The 23,702-nt window shown below is 42.2% G+C and overlaps 1 protein-coding gene across 3 annotated transcripts in view; it reads left to right on the top strand.

The window, feature by feature from the left end:
- The window catches only part of sik3 (SIK family kinase 3), a 49,085-nt gene that overhangs the window by 20,568 nt on the left and 4,815 nt on the right, over window positions 1-23,702 (top strand). Inside the window, exons 2-25 of one of the 3 annotated variants that reach the window (XM_020587626.1) lie at window positions 3,839-3,955; window positions 4,369-4,432; window positions 4,841-5,002; window positions 5,185-5,309; window positions 5,484-5,607; window positions 7,196-7,314; window positions 7,885-7,995; window positions 8,095-8,229; window positions 9,339-9,416; window positions 9,989-10,098; window positions 11,158-11,314; window positions 11,475-11,624; window positions 11,729-11,802; window positions 12,889-13,023; window positions 13,999-14,140; window positions 16,836-16,955; window positions 17,279-17,337; window positions 17,493-17,602; window positions 18,975-19,141; window positions 19,282-19,409; window positions 20,123-20,877; window positions 21,012-21,166; window positions 21,368-21,497; window positions 21,591-21,717. In XM_020587626.1, the coding sequence (XP_020443282.1) occupies window positions 3,839-3,955; window positions 4,369-4,432; window positions 4,841-5,002; window positions 5,185-5,309; window positions 5,484-5,607; window positions 7,196-7,314; window positions 7,885-7,995; window positions 8,095-8,229; window positions 9,339-9,416; window positions 9,989-10,098; window positions 11,158-11,314; window positions 11,475-11,624; window positions 11,729-11,802; window positions 12,889-13,023; window positions 13,999-14,140; window positions 16,836-16,955; window positions 17,279-17,337; window positions 17,493-17,602; window positions 18,975-19,141; window positions 19,282-19,409; window positions 20,123-20,877; window positions 21,012-21,166; window positions 21,368-21,497; window positions 21,591-21,712 (3,549 nt within the window). In that variant the 3' untranslated portion in view covers window positions 21,713-21,717. Of the gene's footprint in view, window positions 1-3,838; window positions 3,956-4,368; window positions 4,433-4,840; window positions 5,003-5,184; window positions 5,310-5,483; window positions 5,608-7,195; window positions 7,315-7,884; window positions 7,996-8,094; window positions 8,230-9,335; window positions 9,417-9,988; window positions 10,099-11,157; window positions 11,315-11,474; window positions 11,625-11,728; window positions 11,803-12,888; window positions 13,024-13,998; window positions 14,141-16,835; window positions 16,956-17,278; window positions 17,338-17,492; window positions 17,603-18,974; window positions 19,142-19,281; window positions 19,410-20,122; window positions 20,878-21,011; window positions 21,167-21,367; window positions 21,498-21,590; window positions 21,718-23,702 lie in introns of all 3 variants that reach the window. The other 2 variants (XM_020587617.1, XM_020587634.1) reach the window with 2 other exon arrangements.

The raw sequence follows: 23,702 nt of genomic DNA, 5'->3' as shown, positions 1-23,702 counted from the left end.
TTGTTCTTTCTTTGTTCTGCTCTCTTTTTAAAACAGCGCAACATCGTGTGTCATTGTTTCAGACTTTTGGCAGACGAGAGCTCCTCCATGGTTGACTATTTGAAATGAACGCGAGATTCAAGAAATGCTTTTGGTTATCCTTTGCTAGGTGACAGGTGGGGCTGATTTATGGACCTGACTTTAAAATTGCTGGTTAGAGAAGTTGGAATAACGACCGAAAAGCTTTAGGCGGCAGAGTGTCATAGGGGAGACACCATTTTCTGTCCCGTTTTTACTTGACTTGTCAAATGGTACATAAAATTTCTGGTTAATCCACCTTAAAAGCTGGCCAAATGTAAGATTGGTATTTTATTTTAAACTCTTGTCTTTTTGTAATTAACCATTGGTATTTCATGTGTACTAGGAGGCTAGAATTGTTGTGTGTGTTGTACAGTAAATGGTACAGGCTCCTCTGCTGGGTACCAGCTGCTTTGGCATCGTGCTGTGTTGAGGTCACTGTCTTGTGATCGGAGGGGCTATGTGACACTTCATCTCATTGCAGCCGGCCTCTCAGGAATCTGTGTGTGTGTGTGTGTGTGAGAGAGAGAGAGAGAACCCAGATCTTTTGATGGAAAATTCCAGAGTCATGAAAGCCGGGGCAAAACACCCCGAGGCTTCTAAAGGTATAACACATTTACTGTTCTTGGCTGGAGCTAAAGCTGGATCCGAAACCTTTGAGATATACACTAGTCACATGGGTGTTTAGGTACAGCTTATTAGTTAGCATCGCCACTAGTCTAGCTAGGTGAATACTTGTTTACATGACAAGTAAACAGTTTTCTTAATTGGCTATCAGCCATGTTAACAATCCTCCAGTTTCTGTAGCAGAAGATGCAGCAATTGCATAACAAATATATAAAACCTGAAACTCCACTGTGTCAGCTACCACATTTGTGCCACTGTATCCGTCTTGTCATCAGCCTGTCACAAGGTTTTATATTTGGATACAAATCAAGTCTCTCTACAATTACATCATGTAACCAGAGTAGCCCTGTTTCGTCATTTCCAGGAGGACTTGGTGTCCTCTAAATGACCATAATGTGTACGCGTAGATGTTGGCATACAGTGGGTATGGAAAGTATTCAGACCCCCTTAAATTTTTCACTCACTTGGTGAGAGAGGTACAGAAGAACCCAAAGATGACTGTGGCTGAGCTCCAGAGATGCAGTCGGGAGATGGGAGAAAGTTGTAGAACGTCAACCATCACTGCAGCCCTCCACCAGTCGGGGCTTTATGGCAGAGTGGCCCGACGGAAGCCTCTCCTCCGTGCACGACACATGAAAGCCCAGTGCTCTTAGGAACCTTAAGTGCAGCAGAAATTTTTTTTTGTAACCTTGGCCAGATCTGTGCCTTGCCACAATTCTGTCTGTGAGCTCTTCAGGCAGTTCCTTTGACCTCATGATTCTCATTTGCTCTGACATGCAGTGTGAGCTGTAGGGTCTTATATAGACAGGTGTGTGGCTTTCCTAATCACGTCCAATCAGTATAATCAAACACAGCTGGACTCAAATGAAGGTGTAGAACCATCTCAGGGATGATCAGAAGAAATGGACAGCACCTAAGTTAAATATATGAGTGTCACAGCAAAGGGTCTGAATACTTATGACCATGTGATATTTCAGTTTTTCTTTTTTAATAAATCTGCAAAAATGTAAAAAATTCTGTGTTTTTCTGTCAATATGGGGTGCTGTGTGTACATTAATGAGGAAAAAAATGAACTTAAATGATTTTAGCATATGGCTGCAATATAACAAAGAGGGAAAAATTTAAGGGGATCTGAATACTTTCCGTACCCACTGTACATTTGAGTGTATTGTAGGCATGTGTGATGCAGATGTCCTGTTGTTACCCTCCAGAAGACGCAGGGGGGGAGTGATTAAATCAGCAAAACTGGATGACTGCCAATGCCACTATCTTTATTTGAGGATTCAGCACCCATTTATACAAACTGGGTTGAGTGTTTTTGTTCATTATTATTGCCAATACCAAGAATAGATTACAAACAAATAACGTACAAACATATTTACTGGTGTTGTCAAAAGAAGATTTTTTTTTTTTTTGGATATATATCAATTCTGAATATTTGAAAAAGTTTCAATACTCATTTTCCATAGTATCGATACACCAATACCAGCTGTGCTTTCTTGGTCTCTTACCAACTGAGTTTACACACACACACACACACACACACACACACACACACCACTGCAGTGCCTGCAGCCTCGTCTCTTCTCACTCACTCACTCACAGTGTTGTCTGCCTCTTGTCAATCGTCGCATTTGGTCCGGTTGAATTTTAAGATAACGACAGGTCGTGGAATATTGTGGGGTTTACTCTGGTGTTAGCTCATTACATATGACAAGTGCAGAGCCTCTGCAACAGGTTTTGACTAACAAAGGAAACGGCACTGCTCTTTAGCGATGCTACAGAGCAGTGCTAATACTACGTGGTAACACAACAAATTCAGCAAAGCATCTGAACAACTGACACGCTGACCTCCTATAAAGAATTTCAAGAGGTTGGCGACAGCTCCCATTTCAGTATCAGAAGCACTAAATAAGGTGCCCAATAAACTTAGGTTTGTTGGCCCAACAGCTATGTTGTTATTCTCAAAGATAAGCTAATCTCCCTCAGAACTATCAGGTTTGAGGAATCTGACAGCAGAGATTCAAATCATAGGAGACTACTTAAATGAATCGGATGCTGCTGTGCTTAAAAAGGTTGTTTATTAGTTTTTCTAAATAGCTGCTTTTAGTGAAGACATGAACTCTGTCAGTATACATGTATTCCACAGTTGTACAACATACTTGAATGATCTCAATTAATGCTGCCGTTAGATGTTATTCTGTGTTTTCTAGGAGCCCCCTCTTTGCTCTCCCTCTTTTCCCCTTCCTGCCTTCAACAGGAAGTCTGCCATGTCAGGCTTCAGATGGCCTCATCATTATGTATGTTACAAGGAAATTGAGAGTTCAGGATGATACTCAACAGAATTTTTCTGATGAGGTGCTGCTGTTTGTGAGTTCATGCAGGATCAGTGCTTGTCATTTTTCATGCACGGACTACTTGTTCATCTATTTTTGGCAGGAGCAGTGTTTTTGGGGCAGCCCCATTAGCCTTGCTTCAGTAATTCGTTTACAGTGGTGTCACACACCATCACCGTCCACTTTGCTGGAGCCATTGTCGAGGGCTCAGCAGTTACCCAAGAGTCGAAGGTCGTGGCTGAGGTCAGGTTACCCAGACAAGCTGGAATCCAGAGAAAACACTTTAACAGTGCACAATTTGACTCTTCATCATTTTAAGTAGTGCAATTAATCAACTATCTACTTGTTGTTTCTTGTCTGTTGGTAATATTTATTGTGTTGTTGTTAATGGGTTTCCTGTGCTGGGTCATGTTAGATTGAGCCTGGCCTACTCACAAGCTTCCCTTACCTTGTTTGCTGGTTGTTTTCTTGGCACTTTGCTCTTTTGTGATTACTGTGTCATCACAGCAGTATTGCAAGTGCGCTGGGGCCATGCCCTGGAATCGCTGCCTGTAATTTAAGTGTCAACTAAATACCATTTAATGTGAATGTGTTGTTTGTATTTTGAAACTCAGGAGCTGGTAAATACATTGCATGGTTTAAGATGAATGCTTTCTTGTGTTGTGTCCTCACTGTCCTTTCTGTTTGTTTTTGTCTTCCATACCCCCTTCTTCCCTCACTGTTTCCTTCTTCATCTCACCCTCTCCTCACCACTTCACCCTCTTTCATCATTCATCCTTTTCTCTCCCTCCATCCTTTTCTCTTTTCTCTATTTCCAGGTGGCTATAAAAATAGTGGATAAGACCCAGTTGGATGATGAGAACCTGAAAAAGATCTTCAGAGAGGTGCAAATCATGAAGTTGCTGAAGCACCCTCACATAATCCGCCTCTACCAGGTAGACACTCGTTCGTCCACTCGTCCACAGAGCCGATAAGACACTGCTTAGATCTTACATCAGAGACTGAAGGCCCACTAGGAAAGCGACAAATAAAATGTTTATTGGTTTAGCAGGATTTGATGTTACCTGGTGTTTTTTTTTTCTTTCTTTTTCTTCACTGTAATTGTACTAAGGATTTGAAGATTAGATGTTAATCTAACATTACTCTTAAGTTTTCAGTAAGTAACCCTGACTTTAAACTCTCACTCATGCATGTATTGAGTGCTACACTGTTTCCCTTTTATATGATTTTTCTTGTTTGTGTGCCAAACAATGCTTGCTCATCTTGTTGCGTAACAGGTAAACCGCTCATCACTAGATGCTGGCCTGATATGTAGATCCTGGTTGTTTTGATTTGTTTGTTTCTTTAGGTGATGGAGACAGAGAGAATGATCTATCTGGTGACAGAGTATGCTAGTGGTGGAGAAATATTCGGTAAGGGAGTTCCCTACTGCTAACCTTGTTGAGGATTGTCCTGTCGTTGCATCTGCTTCAGCTTTTCATTTTGTGCTTGTTTCCTTTTTAATTTCTGATTCATGTCAAATTATGTGAAATGTGCAATATGCAAAAGTATTGTGTCCTATAACACAGTATTTGTCATATCCGGTCTAATGTCCAATTTCTGCTTTTTTAAAAATCAAGAATTAATAAAAAAAAAGTGTCACTGTATTTTTCCTTCATGATGAATGAAGTAATATTTTAGGCCAAATCCAAACATGTATGTTGATCTACTCAGTTTCCTGGCTTGCATTTTAACAAAACCCTGAGCACAAGAACTCATCAGACACACTGTGCCTGAGTAACATAATTATCTTAAAGGTACTTATGTGTTTGTATGTGTAGACCATCTTGTGGCTCATGGCCGTATGGCGGAAAAGGATGCCAGAAAGAAATTCAAGCAGATTGTGGCAGCAGTCCATTTTTGTCACTGTCGCAACATCGTCCACCGAGACTTGAAGGCTGAGAATCTGCTCCTGGACCACAACCTCAACATCAAAATTGCAGGTATGTTTGTACTTAAGCATCTGTGGGTGGGTATCTTACTTTAGTGGTTTTCGGTTGTCTTGGTGAGTGGGCGTAGGCAAGTGTCAGCATGTACTCTTGGAGCATTTTCCAGGATTAATTGAATTTACTCTGTCAAGGAAAATGATAAGATTGAATAAACTTCCTCACTCCCCCCCCATCAGATTTTGGCTTCAGTAACCTGTTTTCTCGAGGCCAGCTGTTAAAGACATGGTGTGGGAGCCCTCCGTATGCCGCACCAGAACTTTTTGAGGGCAAGGAGTATGATGGACCTAAAGTAGATATATGGGTGAGTAGACTTTAGGTATGCATGAGGCTCCACTGAACTGCAGCAGATGGTGCGGCTAACTGAGTTGAACCTGAAGGCATGAGAGGCCATGAAAATGTTCTTTCTTAAAATGTAGTCTTTAAAAATAATGTTCTCATAATTTGTTTTCTGTTTTTTTTTTTTTCTTCTGTATAGAGCTTAGGTGTGGTGTTATATGTGTTGGTGTGCGGCGCCCTGCCCTTTGATGGCAGCACTCTACAAAATTTGCGAGCACGTGTCCTCAGTGGCAAGTTCCGCATTCCCTTCTTCATGTCCACAGGTACTAACCCTCTCAACTTTCACTCCCCTTGTCTTTTCACTTCCTCTTCCAGACCAAACCTTAATCAAGATGTCACTAGTTTTATTCCCCAACTAAAGCCTAAAGAAATTTGGAAGTACTACTTTACCAAATGGAGCTTTTTCATTTTTCACCTTTGTAGAGAACAGTGGCGTAAGTCACAGAAAATGATGGTTATGGGAGAAATGTGTCAGAACATACAGTATGGGGCTGCATAGCCACTGACCTGTCAGTGCTTCTGGCAATCAAAAACTGTTTTCACTATCGGAACCTAATGAACGGTACACCCCGTGCTTCTCTTAACCATCACCCGGTATAACCTCATGGGTTGGCACTGACCATCCTGCTTTGTTTTTCCACTGTATTTTGTACCATGTCAGTCTCTAGTTAGAGGAGGGAGGAGCTGTGTTCCCCTCTCTCTCTCTCTCACACACACACACACACACACACTCTCAGCTGAGCAAGACGTGAAGGATTAGGTCGCGTTCAGAATGAGCTTCAAAGGTGTGAAAAAGCACAGCTCTCCATTAATTTTTATGGGGCATTGCATTCACTGCAGCCATCATCAGCACCACACAGGGCTCCAGTGAAAAAGTTGGATCTGGTTCAACTTTAAGCACATCGGACGTTCACATCATCCATCAAAGGCGCTGTGTTGACCAGTCACACACGAGGGACAGTCGGAACGCGGACACCCAGAGAAGGAAGACTCTTTTGTTTACCTTGTTGGCATGAGTATTCACTGCTATTCACTGTCAAATCTGGGCCACAGTTAATGCACCATAGTGACAAGCCATGCATTTTTGTTAGCATTGGATATTAAACGGTGTTTTTTGTTTATCAATGCCGACACACTAGTGGCTGGTGATAAGGTAGAGTAAGCTGTGTTAACACAATGCAAATTCCCAGGCTGGAAACGTTAATGAAGCCGCTCATTTCGACTCGTGACAGGGTGCCTGTATCATACACACCTTGATTTTTAGTGCTACTTCCTGAGGGGTGCCAAAATTTAGCTCCAAAGTGGGCAGAGGGCAGCGGAAACAAACACAGAGAACATGCATTACTCAGCTTGACACGTTTTCTTGGTTCCTATAATGGAAAAGCCCCTATAAAGTTCATCAGTGCATTTATTTGCCATGAAAGCACAGCAGGATTGAAATCTGTTGTAGTCAATATCAGCCACTTTTCTGCTTGAGGAACACTATAACAACTTATAAAAGTTAATTACAATGGTGAGCACTTACTGTTCTAGACATTTTGAGAAGAGTATCACTTTGTGAGCATTTAAAATATGAAAAATTCAGACTAGAACCACATAAATTAATTTTCTGGACTCAGAATAAGACTACAATAGTTTAAAAAACACTAATGATAACATGGCAGATTTTTATTTATTTTTTTATTCAAAACAGTGCAAATTAATGTCAGCTATTTCTGGTGATTTCTACCACTCTGAAGCGTTGCCAAACATTTATTGGAGCAGAGCTTATCATTAAGTTGTTTTAATATTATCTTCACTGTATATTTGTGCCTCATGTAAGTGAATATGTATGCTTGTGTGTTATTACAGACTGTGAGTACTTGATCAGACACATGTTAGTGCTGGAGCCCAGCAGACGGTTGACAATGGAGCAGATATGTAAAAACAAATGGATGAGACAAGGAGACCCAGACCCGGACTTTGACAGGGTGAGACCCCTTTTGGAAGTGTTCTGCAGTGTGTTCACTCAGGGAAAGGCATTTAACTAAAGCAAATACATTTTTTACTTGCCTAATTTTCCAGTTTGGAGTTTTATAATAGTCCTATACCCATGTATTTTACTGCGTGTCTTATTGCTGCTGTTTGTAGAATTTGAGGATAGTAGTGTCAGAGTTAGATGAGAAGATTGATACCACATTCCAATCTGTCCATTAAATATAAGATTACTTATCACAATGACAATCTAGCCACAGGGCATTCAAGTCAGTGACTTCTGTGCCGGTCCCAAGCCCGGATAAATAGAGAGAGTTGTGTCAGAAAGGGCATCCTACGTAAAATGTGCCAAGTGAGTGTACCCTGCTAGCCTGGCTCTGTCCAGAGGTACCATAATATTCGTACCAGCATTTATTTCCTAAAATGGTGAACTATTACTTAGTTTTTACAATGGAGTAGGAGCGCCAAACTGTTAAAGCCTATGCAAATTTGAGACCATAACTTGACACTGCCCTGATGGTTTCTTATTAGTCCCCGCTCATCTTTTCTTCTCTTCTCCCTTCCAGCTGATAGCAGAGTGTGAGCAGGTGAAAACGGAGAGAGAGACAGAACTCATCAACGAGCAGGTGCTGATAGCCATGTCTGAAATGGGCCTGGACCGAGAACGCACTCTTCAGGTTGAGAAACAGTCACACTGATGTACTTAAATTGTCAATGCTGACGTTTGTCAAAAGTAATTTCAGGAATGTATTTCTATCCTGCTCCTTCCTTTCTAGTCCCTACAAACAGATGCATATGATCACTACAGTGCCATCTACAGCCTACTGGCTGACCGCCTCAAGAAACACAAGACCCTGCGTGTTGCCCAGCCCACACCACGCTCTATTAGCTATCCTCTTAATCCTGTTCAGGTGACGTATTGTCATTTTATGCTAGAGGCTTTACAACCAATGTGTCAATTTTGACCCACTTCCAGTAGTACTGTGGAAAGTTTGGCCTTTTCTATGGAAAGTTTTTACAATGTGATTTCTAGAGCCAGTTGGTGACAACGTCATCTTAACACTCAATATAATTGATGGTTGATTTTGTATCTGTATATAGTGTAGGGCTGAATGATTAATCATTTTCAAATCAAAATTACAACTTAACAGAACATGATTTTCAAACAACAAAATCTGAGATTTAAACTGCCCTTAAAACGTGTTTTTAAACACTTAAGATTCTAAGCAATCCAATTCTGTTGCACACACCTGCCCTCCTCCTTAGGCTTCACATGAAACCTGAAGAGTGAATGAGTGAAAGTGGACGAAGAAAGGCGCCAGTAAATTTGACTTTGGTGCTGCTAGCCGCATTGAAAATAGCCACAGCAGAAACAAACCCACATTTCAATGACCAAGAGACAGCAGTAGTGTCAAAGCCAAACAGTACATCAGGTATCTAGACCTATTAGACCATGGGGCGCATGGCAGGGACAGGTAGGCCTAATGTAGCCTCCTGAGCGTACCTAGCTAGGGAAGTGTCAGTGCAAAGCAGCACCACAATTTCTTCCAACATTATAAAAAAAAAGGAGAACACAGTTGCCTGTACGGGACTGTTATGATAAATAAAACACTTATCCCATTGTCCCATACTGGATCAATACAGGACGCCACTTGTCATTTTTAATGCTTAAATGTATTGTTTACAATGGTGAAGACATCATAATACAAAGTAAAACAAAACCAGTTTAGAAAAGCTTTCAGATCAGAGGATAAACACAGGCTCAGTCATCTTTGCACGTGATGATTTCTTGCATTAAAGAAGTATTGGACCCTTTCTTTGATAGTCTTCAAGGTACACAGCAGAGTTTGGCATAGCTGTTTCATCAATCTGACATGTAGTTGTCACCATGTCTGTCCACTGAGTTGAGGTGATTGGCTTTAACCCACATCTGCCAATCCCACTTCACTAAGAAGATTGTTAAATATGAGTGCAATCCTCTCTTGACCCATGTGTGTTTCTTTCCACCTGTGTTCAGCAGACAGATCCACAAAATAATCCTGTTAGCATGACTGTTCCCCATGTCCAGCTCATTAACCCAGAGAACCAGATTGTTGAGGTGAGTCGACAACAGCGTCCATGTGGTTTTATCAGCCTCCAATGGGTGACCAGCAGTGATCCTGCTGGATATGCAAGCTAGGACTAGTCAAATTGGTTCTCTTTGTAACTGCTTCTAACCTTGACTGGTAAAAATGGTTGTTACTCCTATGCCGTAGTCCCTCGATCTAACAAGGAATTGCTAAAAGAGGTTGTATAGATGAGTCAACACAGCGACATCTGGTCTTCATTTTTGATGATTTGTGTATTTTTGTTACTGGCTGCCTGTCCATTATTTACGGTTGTCTAGCACAGTTTACTACTGTCAGTATAGCCTGGGATCTATGTCATAAAATATGATCCGGCACAGACACTCAAACATAACACATTGTGTAAAAGCTGACTCACAAAGACTGTGAAACACAGGAATGTGTCAGAACACTGCAACAGGGGTTTTAAGAGGACCTGAACTTTAAAGTATATACATAAGATTTGGAATACATTTTACAGATGTGTGCTCTTTCTTGCTGTGTTGCGTGCAACACACACTAGTGAAGGCCATTACTAATGACCACGTGTGTATTTGTTATTTAGCCGGATGGCAGCATGGCACTGGACAGTGATGAAGGGGAGGAACCATCTCCTGAGGCCATGGCTCGCTACCTTTCAATGAGGCGCCACACTGTGGGAGTACCAGACCAAAGGTAACTCTCCCGTCTGCTATGAGTTAGGATTCTGTTATTGCAGTGTTTTCACTCTGTAACATGAGCTGTATGTAACATTAGGTGCCAACTATTTATATTTGTACAAAGAGGGTGCTTTAAATACAGAATTCAATTTAAGGCCTTACTTTTTGTCTGCAAGTCTCTCAGTGGTCTGGGCCCAAACTATATCAAAGAAATGTTTGCTGAATACAAGCCTGGTGGTGCCCAGAGTTCGAACTAAACAAGGTGAAAGTGCTTTTAGCCATTATGCTGCCCGCTGCTGGAATCAGCTCCCATTAGAACTTCAATCTGCCCCAACTGTAGACACTTTTAAAACTAAACTAAACTTTTAATGGTTCTTAATTCCACCCAGTCGGTTGTTACAGCTTGCAGGCTGATTAATATTGTGGAATACAAGGGTTTTCTTGAAATAATTTGCATCGCATCCAAAGACTGCATGTTTGTGGTTTACACGGGCATGTCTTAAGTGTTATGTTCATGAGCTGGAATGTTTAAATGCCAGATCATGTATATAATAACCCTATAAGCTCTTTCAAGGATATGAAGTCATGCAAACAACATATCAAGTTTCAGTTAAGTGTAATGGATAAAATTATAGGTTAAATTAAGTTTGTGTATTTTGGCAATTAAAGTTTTTCTCTACTCTAAGAAGATCCTCTAATGTAACACACGGTTTTCATTCATATTTTCTAATGTTTCGGTAGAAGACTGCATCATAGTGGTATTCATTTAAGGCACTTGTCAAAAATGGTAGATGCTGTTTCTCTGCCAGCTACTGAGCAAGTTATGGCTATGGTGTCAAGTTTTAAAGCAGTAAAATGTAACACTTGCCAGCTATTTATAGCTTATTAAATGATCAGTGGGAGATCTCAAATAGGAACTTTTATTGGTGGACATGTTCATGCAGAGATAGTGGAGTGTGAGGTATTAAATGTGCATTTAAACATTCTGTCCTAAATTGAATTTTGACTACTATGTATATGAGCTAGAAACATAATCACTGAGTCCTTCCTGTCATTCTCTCTTCTCCCACCACAGGACGGAGATGCAGGAGGACCTCCAGAAATTGCCACCGGGTTTTCCTCGTGGTGCAGTGCCCCAGCCCCCCTTCCCTTCACTGGCCCCCACTATGGGGCAAATGCATACTCTCATGCCCACACAGAGCCTGCAGCCCACACAGCAGCTGGAGTACAAGGTACATTCATTTGGGTTAGATTGATGGGTCTTCCAGTCAGCAATATAAGACCTCTGGAAGTCATTGGTTAACTTGCAGAAACCTGTGTGTGATCGGTCTAAATATCACCTTAATTAATTTTCTGCCTCGGTCTGACTTCTTGTGTCTGCTGACCCTCCAGGAACAGTCATTGCTGCAGCCACCTACCCTACAGCTGCTCAACGGCATGGGGCCTCTGGGTCGAAGGGCTTCCGACGGTGGTGCCAATATTCAACTACACGCTCAGCTCCTCAAGAGGCCCCGGGGGCCCTCACCACTTGTCGCCAGCCCAGTAAGTATAGATGCAACTCCTAAGGATATGGATTTCTGTGCACTTTATTGTCCCATCATCTAAACTGTAGGAGTGATGACCAGTAAACTGTTTTCCTCTCTCAGCACCCTATCCCTGCAGTAGCTCCGGTGGATGAGGAGGGTTCAGATGGAGAGCCAGACCAAGAGGCAGTACAGAGGTAACCCACGGTCCCGGGTTTTGGTGAAGGGGTATACTATACAGAGGTGCTGTCTAAACTGGAAACTGGAAGGCCTGTAACCTGTGACATTGCTTTAATGAGTTCTCTGTGAATGGTGAAGCAAGCACTGTGCTAAGTTACACTGATTCTTGACTTTTTTAAAACAGTTTTTATTATTAGTTAGATTTACACTTATTCTGTTAAGGCTTTATCTCACATTGTTTAAAATAACTAATTTTGAACACAGATCTGCATCATAACCTTCTATGTAAATAAAACTTTTACAGGCCTAAAATACATCAGGCTAGTGACATGCAGTACATATCATTTTGTTGTATCCAGAGCTTAATCTGCAATGTTTGCGATTAGAGGAAATGTGTTTAATTCTGAATACAAAAATGCAAATGTCCAAACCATTAGAGGTTTGTCTAAAATAAGAGCTTTGACGTAGAAGTAGCTGAAATTAAACAAGGTTAAGTGCAGGTATAGCTTTGGCATTTGGGGATGTGGTGTTCAATCCAGAAGTCCAGGTAGGGTTTCCCAGCTGGTCCTCTTCAGACAGCACCCTCTGTAGACTTCGCTGGTGTCCTGGGTTGCTGGGAGTGAGTGCCTTCAGGCCGCTCTACTTTTTCCCACGGGAGGTGGCCACCCTGCTGTGTGGTGCTTACCATCACTCCTGCTTTCTCATCACGCAAATGCCTCCTGCCACAATTCCAAACTGAATCTGCCACTAAATCCTATCTCTCAAGATCTTTGGCCAGTAAGTGCCAAATTATTCTTCTGACTTTCTCACTTCTTCTTACACAGCTTTGCTAACTCTGAAGCTTGCAAAACCAACTATTAAAAAATGGCAACCAGTCCAATAATTTGGATGCTGGGGGGTTGTGGGTTACCCATAAGCTTTTAACATTCATCTATGGTATCATTTTGTTGTATGCTTTTCTGATTGGCTAAGATTATATGGCAGAGGTGGGAAGAGGTGGGCCTTTCCCCCCATCTCCATTAGCAAATGAGGACAGAGAGCTGACCAGCGCTGCTTCCTGTCTCCCACCCTCACCCCCGTCCTCCCCCCTCCCTGCGGCCCAGGTACCTGGCGAACCGCTCCAAGCGGCACACGACGCACGCGCTCATGAGCACGTCGCATGGCGAGCCCTCTGCAGAATCACAGCGGCCCCAGGGCCCCCGCCAGAGGGGGGGCTGGGCCCCCGACACACACACCCGGTGAGGGGACACGTCCGCTCCAAGCTGTATATGCACAAACACTTACACACAAACACACAGATCCACACATGAAGTGAGGCCCATATCAAGCCTAACTCTTCATCTTTAATCTTTCTTACACATACTTGCACAAACAGCTGATCTGACATCTCACTGATGAAGTGTTCACACCAGGAGAGGGGTGTGTGCCTTCCATAGAGGAAGGTTTTTTTCCCCCCCCTCAGACAGTGGTGTTGGAGGTGTCGGGTGTGGCACAGGGCAGATATATTGCCACATCACCAATGATAGTAGTAATAATAGTTTCTTCCCCACAAACCTGGAACCTGGAAAGAGCAGGTATGTGACACTCATTCTCAAGATTTAGGAGATTGCTCTTGTATGAGCAGCCCCTCACAGTGAAATCAAGTCTGTCTGGTTTCTCTTAAATACTGACCTTTTTTTGTGTGCATGTTATTCTAGCTGTTGTACACCATGATCTGCGGTGATCGGTTTTTGATGAAAAATGTTTCATGATGAGAAATGTTTCATGATGAGAATGACAATTTCATCACCCAGGCCTGTCAAATATGAATCATGTCCAGTAATTTAGTTTTCAAGAAGCATGCTATCATGTAATGTAGTACTTAATGTTCACTGTACAGTTAAAACTAGTTGACCTCTAAGTACTGCACAGAGAAACATCTGTTCTCAATGGTAAGTGGAGCAAAGAACTCCTCTAGAAGCATTAATTTAATGTCATACATTGGCTGTGTTGCTTTTAGATGAACTTCAGTTAAGAACGGTATGTATGTAATGTCAGATTTTAGTATTACTTAAAGGTAACATTTCACACAGGTTTGTAGAGCTCATGCTTGTTGTGTGTTTCTGTCTCTCATCTGTATTTGTATGATTGGATGTTTGTGTCATTGTGTCTCTTATCTGTCCTGCTGTGTGTGTGTGTGTGTTTGTGTCTGGTCCCTGTGGTCACCTCCTCAGATCTAGCTATAAGGACTGTAACACTCTTCACCTCCCCATGGAGCGCTTCTCACCTGTCAGACGGTTTTCTGATGGTGCCGCCACCATCCAGGCCTTCAAGGCTCATCTAGAGAACAGCAGCCTCATTAAGCAACTTAAGCAGGTACGTCAAAGTGAATTAATGACATTTTATTTTTGCTGAAGATAAATTTGGTATCATAACTTTGGTTATGTTAATGTTGCTTAGGTTTAGAATGTACAGAATTACACATTACTGTATGCCCGGCACATTTTAGACAGGTCATTTCAAGAGATAAATATAGACCCAGTGGCAGTGAAATAATGTGATATCCCCATTTTTTGAGTTCTTTTTCCTTCAGGATATAAAGAGAGTAAAGTGGCATTCCTCTGCACAGTTGATAGTGATTAATCAATAACATTGACTCAACAATTACTTCACCAGGTGCTGAGGTTTTAGAAATTCCCCGTTGGTCTGTACTTTGCTTTTCCCCAACCCCCTGCCTTTTCAGCTGCCCACAGAAGTAGGACTGCTAGATGCCTTCGAACAGTGATGCCACTCATTTAGCTCTGAAGGAAAAAGTGCAGAAATGGTGATACATTGAAGCTAGTCTGATGCAGTTTTGACTCCTTTGGGAAAACAAACCAAGATCCCTGGCACTGCAAATCTGTGCTTTACGAGATGAGTTAACCTCAGTGATGCAGCAGTCAATCTCCTAATGTGCACCACTGTGACAAGACTCTTATTGGCAATCTGTCTCCTCATGCTTTCTCTTCTGGCCTCAGCCATTTCATTGCAAAATAAATATCAAGCTACAATGAAAAACTAATGACGAAAACCCTAGATGAGACTGGCAAACCCATTATGATTAAATGTTGTCATAGAAGACTCTGATTTATTTGTGGTTTTTCACCTTTCTAGTATTTTAGTTTTCAGCCGACTAATTTCAGGTATTTTTAAATAGCGTTATTCTGAGGACGTTGAGTGGCATCACTTATCACTTAACAGATTTGGCGAGTTTAGGGAGCTATCACAGTTCACAGTTCCCTTTTTTTCCCAGTTTGTGTTTAACAGTTAAAATAGTTGATAGTCTGGAGAGAGAAAAATTGTTATTAACTATGTTCACAAATGTTAATGTTATCAACACTTCAACCACTCAAACAGTATTTTACCTTCCCTTCTTTCCCATAGCGAAATGTCTGGTGATGTTGACAAAAAAGTGTGACCAGATTATTATGAGTGATGTCATTTAGATTTACAGTAATCTAGGTGTACAGTATTTCTTAAGATGAAGTCAAGCAGTGTCATTTGTCTGAGAAAACCTCCAGCTGCTTCTTGAGACATAACATCATTCGCAGTGACACTGCATTGAGATTACCTCGCCTGGTAGGAGGTGGTTGGTTGCGTGAGAGGTAATCATCTTCTTTTAGGCATGCAAGGACATGCTGAGATTATCTATACTCCCACGTCTTTGGAGGGTTAATAAGGGTAGAACAGAGGTTAATGTGCACATGACCTATAATCAGGGCAAGACCTTTGAAAAGATGAAATGTTTAATGAATTTTCTACTACTAAGACTAATTTTACAGCTGAAAAGAAATTTGGCATAAACAAATGCAGGAAAAATTATATTGAATTATATTATATTGACCTTAGAGTTTAGTGTATATGTTGTAGTTAGTCTTACATGTGGGCAAGCCAATCCCGGCCGGGCGAAGGCGGGGTACACCCTGGACAGGTCGCCAATCCATCGCAGGGCTCTTTCCAGTACAATTAGTTTTAATTAACTAAATGTGATTAGTATTAGGGCTGCACAACAAATAATTTTATGAGCGTGATTTAGATCTTTGTGCGATCTCAGCCTCACATGAGAGTAGTTCTGCTGTGTTTGCATGAGTTGGGAGATGCCTTGCATCAAACCAAGCGCTCCCTTTTCCTTGCTAAGCTGAATTAACCAATAACCGCAAAGTAATATATTTCTGCCTCAACTGCTGTTCATCACTCGGTATACAGGGCAGGCAGCGCAATGTTTGAAAAGTAGTTGCAGGATGGCACAGAATATCTCTCACGTCAAACGTGTTGGATTTGTTTTTGAATCAGTCTTCTCTTCCTGTCTGTAGCTCATCACATGATGTAGCGTATTCCTGCTATTGGTTAACACGGTTTAGCAAGGAAAAGGGAGCACTTCATTTGATGCAAGGCATCTCTCTGCTGATGCAAACATGGCAGAATAATTGCCACATGAGAATGAGATAGCAGAGGGATCTAAATCACACTCAAAATGATATACCATGCATGCATACCGTGCATGATAAAGTATTACAGCTTAGTTTTATGAGTGCACCTGTATTGTTCATGTCATTTATACTGACTTTCAGCTAACAGTCAGCCAGGTAATGGCAATGTTAAACTTTGTTGCTACTGAGAGACATAGAAAGTGTTGCCTCTAAACACTAAACATAATAAACTAATTACACAAAGCAGAATTTTCATATAAACTGTTGAGATATGATTAAGGCGGAGATTTGCTTCAGTTGTAATTGTTAGTGAGATTAAAGGATTTTTAAGAAATCCCAAACAAGTGTTCAAAGGTTACTTATTGCTGAAGAACTGATCAATTAGCTTTGATAAGTTGTTTGTGATAAATTCATTTTTTACACAGATTTTGTTACGTTCTTCAGGAGCTTAGAGGAACTAAACTACAGCCACTGGTGGATCATTTTTTTTAAAGTATAGGCCGCTTTTCTGCACCCAACACATTGCCCCTCCAATTTTTGTTTTGTTTTTCATGTTGGCATTTAACTTGAATATGTATGGCCCAATCCTGTTTCCTTAATAGGAGTGTGAGCAGCTCCAGAAAATGTACGCTGCCCAGCAGGATGAGCGACTCCTGGAGCACACCCAGCAACAGCATATCCTCTACCAGCAAGAGCAACAGATCCTCCACCAGCAAATCCAGGTATGTGAAGCTGGCAAAGAGCTATAATAAAGACATAGTCACAAGCCAAAACTACTCTCTCAATCCAGTGTGGTCACAGGAAGCAATTTATAATCTTTCATGCAAATTTGGTTGAGCTGTACTACTTGACTTTGGAAAGTGTTGTGATCATACTTGAAGTATGAACACCTAACTCTTACATTATGCATGCAATGCATTGATCTATGTGGTTGTCTATAAAGCATAGATATTAGCTTTATAGACATGCTATTGATTTGTTTCACAGGAAGATTTGCTATCCTACTTTGAACTTTGTTTCAAATTTAATTTTTCTTTCCCTGCAGGGTCTGTCTTTAGGCCATGGAGAGAACCAGCCCAGTCACCTAACCCACCAGCTTCAGAGGTGACAACACACACACACACACACACACACACACATATTACTCATCATCTATTGAACAATGAACTTGATACTGTGGTGCAGTGCGATCAACTAAGTGTTACATCATTGTCGTGTCTTTCTCTCTTCCTCTCCTACTATGTTCTGTCCTCCCCCAGGTTGCGAATCCAGCCCTCCAGCCCTCCGCCAACACATCCCAGCAACCACCTCTTCAGGCAACCCAATCAGAGCCCTCCGCCTGGCTCTGCAGGCATAATGCAAGCGCACGGTTAGTAATATCATTGCTAGTGTTTAAGTGCTTCTTACATTGTAGGTGATGTAGTTGCCTTTTAACTTGGGTTTGTAAGCAGGAATTGATAGAATAATGGTCTACTGATTGGCTGTTCATTTTAACACCCAGTTTCAAATGTTAAATCATATTTTGGCCATGTATTTGGTTTTTACAGTTAATTGCCACTTAACAAATTATATTTGTTTGTTTGAGTTTGTATACATTAGGCCTTATATTTCCTAAGAGTGCAGTTCAGTGTTTTGTGTGTTTGACTCTGTTAGTCACTGGGTGATATCATCTGTACACAAGCACTGTCATGTTTATTTTGACATTGTGTAGTGAATAATAATGTACTAGAAGGCATAGGTTATGATGACTCAAGTACAACCAAGTGTCTCATATGAGCAAACACATGTCATCAAGAACTCAATGACTTGTGATTACTAGGTTGCAGTGGCAGGCCGTGCATTTCGTACCTGGACCTTCAGTGGGGATTTAACCGACTTAATTCACCTGTTAATACCACCACTATCACGTTGCAATTATAGAAACCATCAATCCTATACAAAAACGCAATATAATTAGCATGGGATTACAGAGAGAGAGAGAAGTATTTCGTGTATTGAGGGTGAATACCATTTTTACTAAAGCATTTTTACGAAACCCAGTTAAGACAACTCCAAACCTCTACACTACAACCGCAATTGTACATCATCTGGAGCAGTTCAGACTCAATATTTATCTAATAACATGACAAAAACATACAAAATTTAAATTAAATACATCATACTCACCAGAGATGCTATTTATTTATAGACAAAATCCATCCTCATGGAGGTGATCTCGGCGTTTCAGTTCCATTATACAAGTCCTTTTCTAGTTTTGCTCTGACCAACCAATTAGAGGACGGTAAAACGGTGACGTCATTGTGGGCCAGCTAGCTGGCCCTGTGAGGCGAATTTGAAATCTGATTGGTTAAAGAAACAGTCCCATTGCTAATACAGTTTAAGCTACATCGGCCAGCACTACTGATTCTGAAGGCCCTGGGCAGATTAGATTGACATGGCAACACATAGAGGCTGAAATCTGATTGGACAAAAAATCTAACGTCCACATACACGTACTGGAAGTGGTGCAGTCAAGAGAAATGCTACGAAATGAAGTGAATAGACTGTTGGGAATAAATTAATACAATGTCGTGGAACAAATATTAGAATTTAGGTTGTAAATGTAGGTCAGATGATGGACACTTCAGACAAACCAATCCATGGAAGAGTTTGAACTTGCTAAGGTAAAACATTGTGGCTGGGGAAAACTTGAAAAAAGATATCCCGTCAGCCAGATGTTTAGCTCTCGTGACTCCTAGCAGGTCCGTCACCAGTGCAGTACCAGCACGGTGCTCCAGCACTGTACCAGGCCCAGAGTGGCAGCCCACCTCCCACCGGCCTGCCTCGAGTCACTCTACCAAGTGGTCAGCAAGCAGCAGGTGCTCACCCTACTGTCCCACTGGCACAGGGTGTACCTCAACAACAGCAGGTAACTACCACAGGCCAGTCACGCTTTCTTTGTCATTTTGTCTGCTGATGGTTACATACATTGTTTTAACCGATTTCACTCCCGACTAAGGGTTAAATCCAAATCAAGTGTTTTGACATTGTACACAACTGACTCTACAGGTGACCATTCAGGTCCAGGAAGTGGAGCTGGGAGGTGGGGCACAGAGACCAGGTAACTTCTTGTCCACGCCAGGAGGACACAGAGTGCTCGGGAAGCAGCTAAGCGCAGACAACGCAGAGACGCACAGGTGACTCCACCCATTCTCTCACCGCATCCCCTGATGGCTACCAAATCCTCCCAACAATACTAGTGAACTGTTTGTCTTTTTGTTTTATCACCTGCCATCATCTTGACACTCAGAACAGACACCTGCATGTTATTTGTTGTATATTTTTGTGTATCAGTTTATCGTTTTGTTTTTCATTGTTGTCTCTGCGTTTTACATTTCTGCCCTCTTCTTTTTTTAATTGTTTTTTGAAACTTCAGACAGTACTGTTGCTCAGGTCAGAGATTTTTTTGTGTGAGAGGGCAGACTGTGAGGGCATTAGTTGCAACTCGTATTGAAAATTAATGAAAATCCCTCATCATCTATGCTGAAATGACATCCTCAACAAATTCTCCACCTGTGAGTGATTGGATGTTAGTGCTGTGGAAGTGTATGTAAAGGTCCAACCAGTTGGAGTAGGACTCATCCTAGGACCCTATAACCAGTCTCCTGTAACCAGAATTGCCTTCATTTTGAAATTGTGTAACAATCTTCAGGCATATTAAATCAAAATGTATTCATTACACTTCTCAGTGAATACTTAAACCTGCACTCAACCTCGAAGTGTTTGCTAGGATGTCTTTTTGATTAATGAGGGTGTTCTGCAGATTGTTGTAAGATTTGCATACTAAACAGGATTGTGAGAAACTTAAACAGGTAGCTAATTATCTTCTGCTTTTTCCCCTTCTGTCTAGTCGCAGCCTTGGCCGCTTCACATCCGGCTATGAGCAGGCCCAATTCAATCACCACCTCTTTTCTGCCGATGCAGCCTCCCGGGGCACCTCCGGGGTAGTTGGCTCCTACAGCCCTTACCTGCAGGGAGCCTCACTCAAAGTCCCTGGCCTGGAGGGTTACCAGAGTGGGGCAGTGGGGACCAGCAGCTATGGCACCCCCTCTACACTACAGCAGGCCCTACTCTCCCCGACTCCTTTGGACTACCGCCCCCCCCCCCCCCGCCGGGCCCTCTTCCCCCCCCGCCCCTCTTTAACAGGCCATGCCGATCCCAGGCTGCCACCACAAGACCTGGCTGCCTTGCTGAAGAGGCAAAGCCCCCGGCCATGCCCGGCACCCCCCACCCCACCCAGTGGTCCACCCCAAGAATATGGAGAGATGCTGCTTCTCCGCCAGCTGAGCCACGGTGAGAGCTTGGAGCCACCAGCACCACAGGGTCCCTCTGGAGGCCAACACTACCACCACCTCCTCCAGATTCGACCCCCGGATGTCCAGCCACAGCAGCTCCCAGCCCAGGCACCTTGCCCCAGCTTACCTCACTCAGAGAGCATGGAAGAGGATGAGGTGCCAACTACCTACCACCACCCACACGAGGGCCTGCTGGCTAAGGCAGGAGAAGGTCATGAGCTCCTGGGGCCTCCCCGAGGAGGCACTCCGCCCTATAGCTCTCCTACACACAGGCATGGTGGCTACATAAGGAGCGCTCCAGTAACAAGAGGCAAGACCTGTTTATGCTGCAATCACGTAAAGATTAGCATCAGCGTAGTGTTTTTTTTTTTTGTTGTTTTTTTTTTTTACTGTTTTTGGAAACCTAATAGCCAGTATACTCATACATTTAATGTTTTCTGTCAGAATCTGAGCATGTGGAGTGCAGACCCCCTGGGCAGGCCATGGAAGTGCCTGATCATAATGGTGTGGGCTATTCTCGAGCTCCCCAGGGTGACGCCTATAGGTCCCGTGGACAGTTACAGCGCCACCACACCATCCAGACCTCTGACGATGCCTATGTGAGTGAGAGTCTGCTACTAATTTACATAGACACCATTTCGTTATGACAAGTTGTAGTAAGCCCAAATCAAACTGAGCTTTTCAGTGTACTGTAAGTTTGATACCATGAAACGGTGTTGGCAGGAACAGTCTTACATTACTGTTCATTAAGTATAATTTTTTTCCCATATGTCTAAAGATGTTATTCACTTCCTTCTCAGGATCAGGCAGACCCCATGTCTGGGATGAGCCTATTGGCCGGGAAGGCACTAAGCTCCGCTCGCATGTCAGACGTCCTCAGTCAGACATCACTGACAGGAAGCCAGCAGCTGCACCAGCGGGGAGAGTCAGGTCAGCAGACATGCAATTACTTGAAACGTTGTTTGGGATTTTATTTGTTTATTTATTTTTTGGATCACTAGAAGATGTGTGTTTCTTCTGCAGTGTGTGATATCGATGGGGAGCTCCATGCAGCAACCTGCTACCCCTCCTCTTGCATCAGTGACATGCTCCACAGCTATAAGCCCCCTGACCTGCAGTACAGTATGGAGCAGGCTGGTGTCTAGCACAGGTATACATATATACACACCCACACACACACAGAGCACAGGTTTAGTAAGAGATTGCAGTTTTCTAAATTATTCCTGTAGAAAGTGACAAACAACTTAAAAGACACGGAACAAATTCCCTTACCTTTAACGCTTGTGTGTAGCCTCAAGCAGTACACCTCTTTCATCCAGATGAGTGGGAATGCAGCCAAAGCTCGTCCAACTGGTTCCTTTTGACTCCATGTTATATTATGCATTAGTGTGTTAAACACATTTCTGTACAGATTATATTAGAATGTTTTTGACCTTGCTTTTGTGGTTTGTATGGTTTGTCCATTTTGTCTCCTTATGTTCATCCTGTGCAGGTTTTATTAGTGCCTATATGCATTCACTCTCTTGGACCTTTACGTGTTTTGTTTTTACAACTGAATCTCAGTGGGTTTTTGGCATCAATAAATCCAGACAGACTTGAGTCTGGAAAACAAATTAATCTATTTTTAAATATAACACTCAAAATGATTGATTGCTTAAATTGTCACCCCACAAAGTCAATATTTACTCGCAGCGGCAGCAACCGTAGCCTGGAGGATATGTGAATAGATCTGTATCAGCTTTTCACACCCAACGATAATTTTTTTTTTTCTTGTGTTGCTCAAGATCTGTGAGATTTAACAGTCAGTCAGTAGTAATGTTCAAGACCTGAACTGAGGTCTAAACACTGACTTTGCTGCTAATTTTTTTTGATTGGTACCCTTTACAAAACTAGTTGCTTATTTGTTTGTGATTGATTTTTGTTTGTCTTTGGTTTGTAGCTAGTTTTTGACAGGAAATCGACTAATCCAATTTTAGTATTCGAATATTTGAGATGCCCCCTGCCGCCGCCACCCAGCAGTGCCAGTAACACCTGCATTCTTGTTAGCAAAGCTCTGTGTGCAAATCGTTGAGGTAGCAGCTTCTGCTGTTCTTTGCTCTTTCTGGGTAAAATGACAACCAGCTGGGTCATACCCGCGGTCGCTAACTAACGTTAACTCCGTGACTTAAATTGATGACAAGACAAAATGAAAGTGGGTTTCGTTGGGTTTATGACCTTACTGCAGCCGGTGGACACACAGACAACATGCTGTCTGCTGTTAGCTGAAGATCGTTTGAGGTAAAGAGGCATCACTCTGTAACACTACTGAATAATCATCAGAGTGAATTGAGTGCTTCTCCGTCATTCCAATAACTCCAGCAGAGTGAGACATCTTCACAGGAAAAACTGTCAATCATTCTCACATCCATGATGGAAATGTACCACATTCTGTTTGCACGCAAATGGTTATGAAGATAAGTTGCCTGTTCATCTGCTACATTAAATATTGTGTAACTTTCATTAGCTTTTTGTTTTGTTTTTGGCCCGAGGTACTGACAGATCGGCAAAGAGGTACTTTTAGCTGCAGCTTAATGGTCAGCCCATTAGCCCCCAGGCCCACAAAAACTGAGCATTATAACTATCACGACAGAATTTTTTATAGAACTGTTACATCATGCTGTATTCATTTTTGTTAGATGGACCTAATAAATTGGTAACTGAATGTATGTAAAGTAGATGTTCAGAAAAATGTGTTTGTGATTATACTTGTCCGTTGACCTGCAAATTATCAAAGCCATAATAACTGATTTTGTTGTCATACCCATAGACTGTATGGTCACACCAGTCATCTAAATAAGCTTTTGCTTAAAGCACATCCCATTTATTATGTGTACATGGAATGTGCCGGGGACTTTGAGTGGGGCTCCCAGCAGGTAAGGGCTGTAGGAGCCAACTACCTCGGAGGTGCCTCGGGAGGCTGCATCGCCAGTAAAGAGGTGGGGATTGAATTGGGCCTGCTCATAGCCGGATGTGAAGCTGCCAAGGCTGCAAAGACAGAAGGCGAATCATACTACAGGGTCGAGGAATCGTACTAAATTTTGATGAATGAATTATTCAAGCTGTTAACCTTTACTAATGTACATTGTATAATTTGTT

The sequence above is a fragment of the Monopterus albus genome, unplaced genomic scaffold, assembly GCF_001952655.1.
Source record: "Monopterus albus unplaced genomic scaffold, M_albus_1.0 scaffold8.1, whole genome shotgun sequence".
Classification (NCBI taxonomy): domain Eukaryota; kingdom Metazoa; phylum Chordata; class Actinopteri; order Synbranchiformes; family Synbranchidae; genus Monopterus; species Monopterus albus.
Note: the sequence above shows the minus strand (reverse complement) of the source record. Positions and strands in the feature narration are given on the sequence as shown.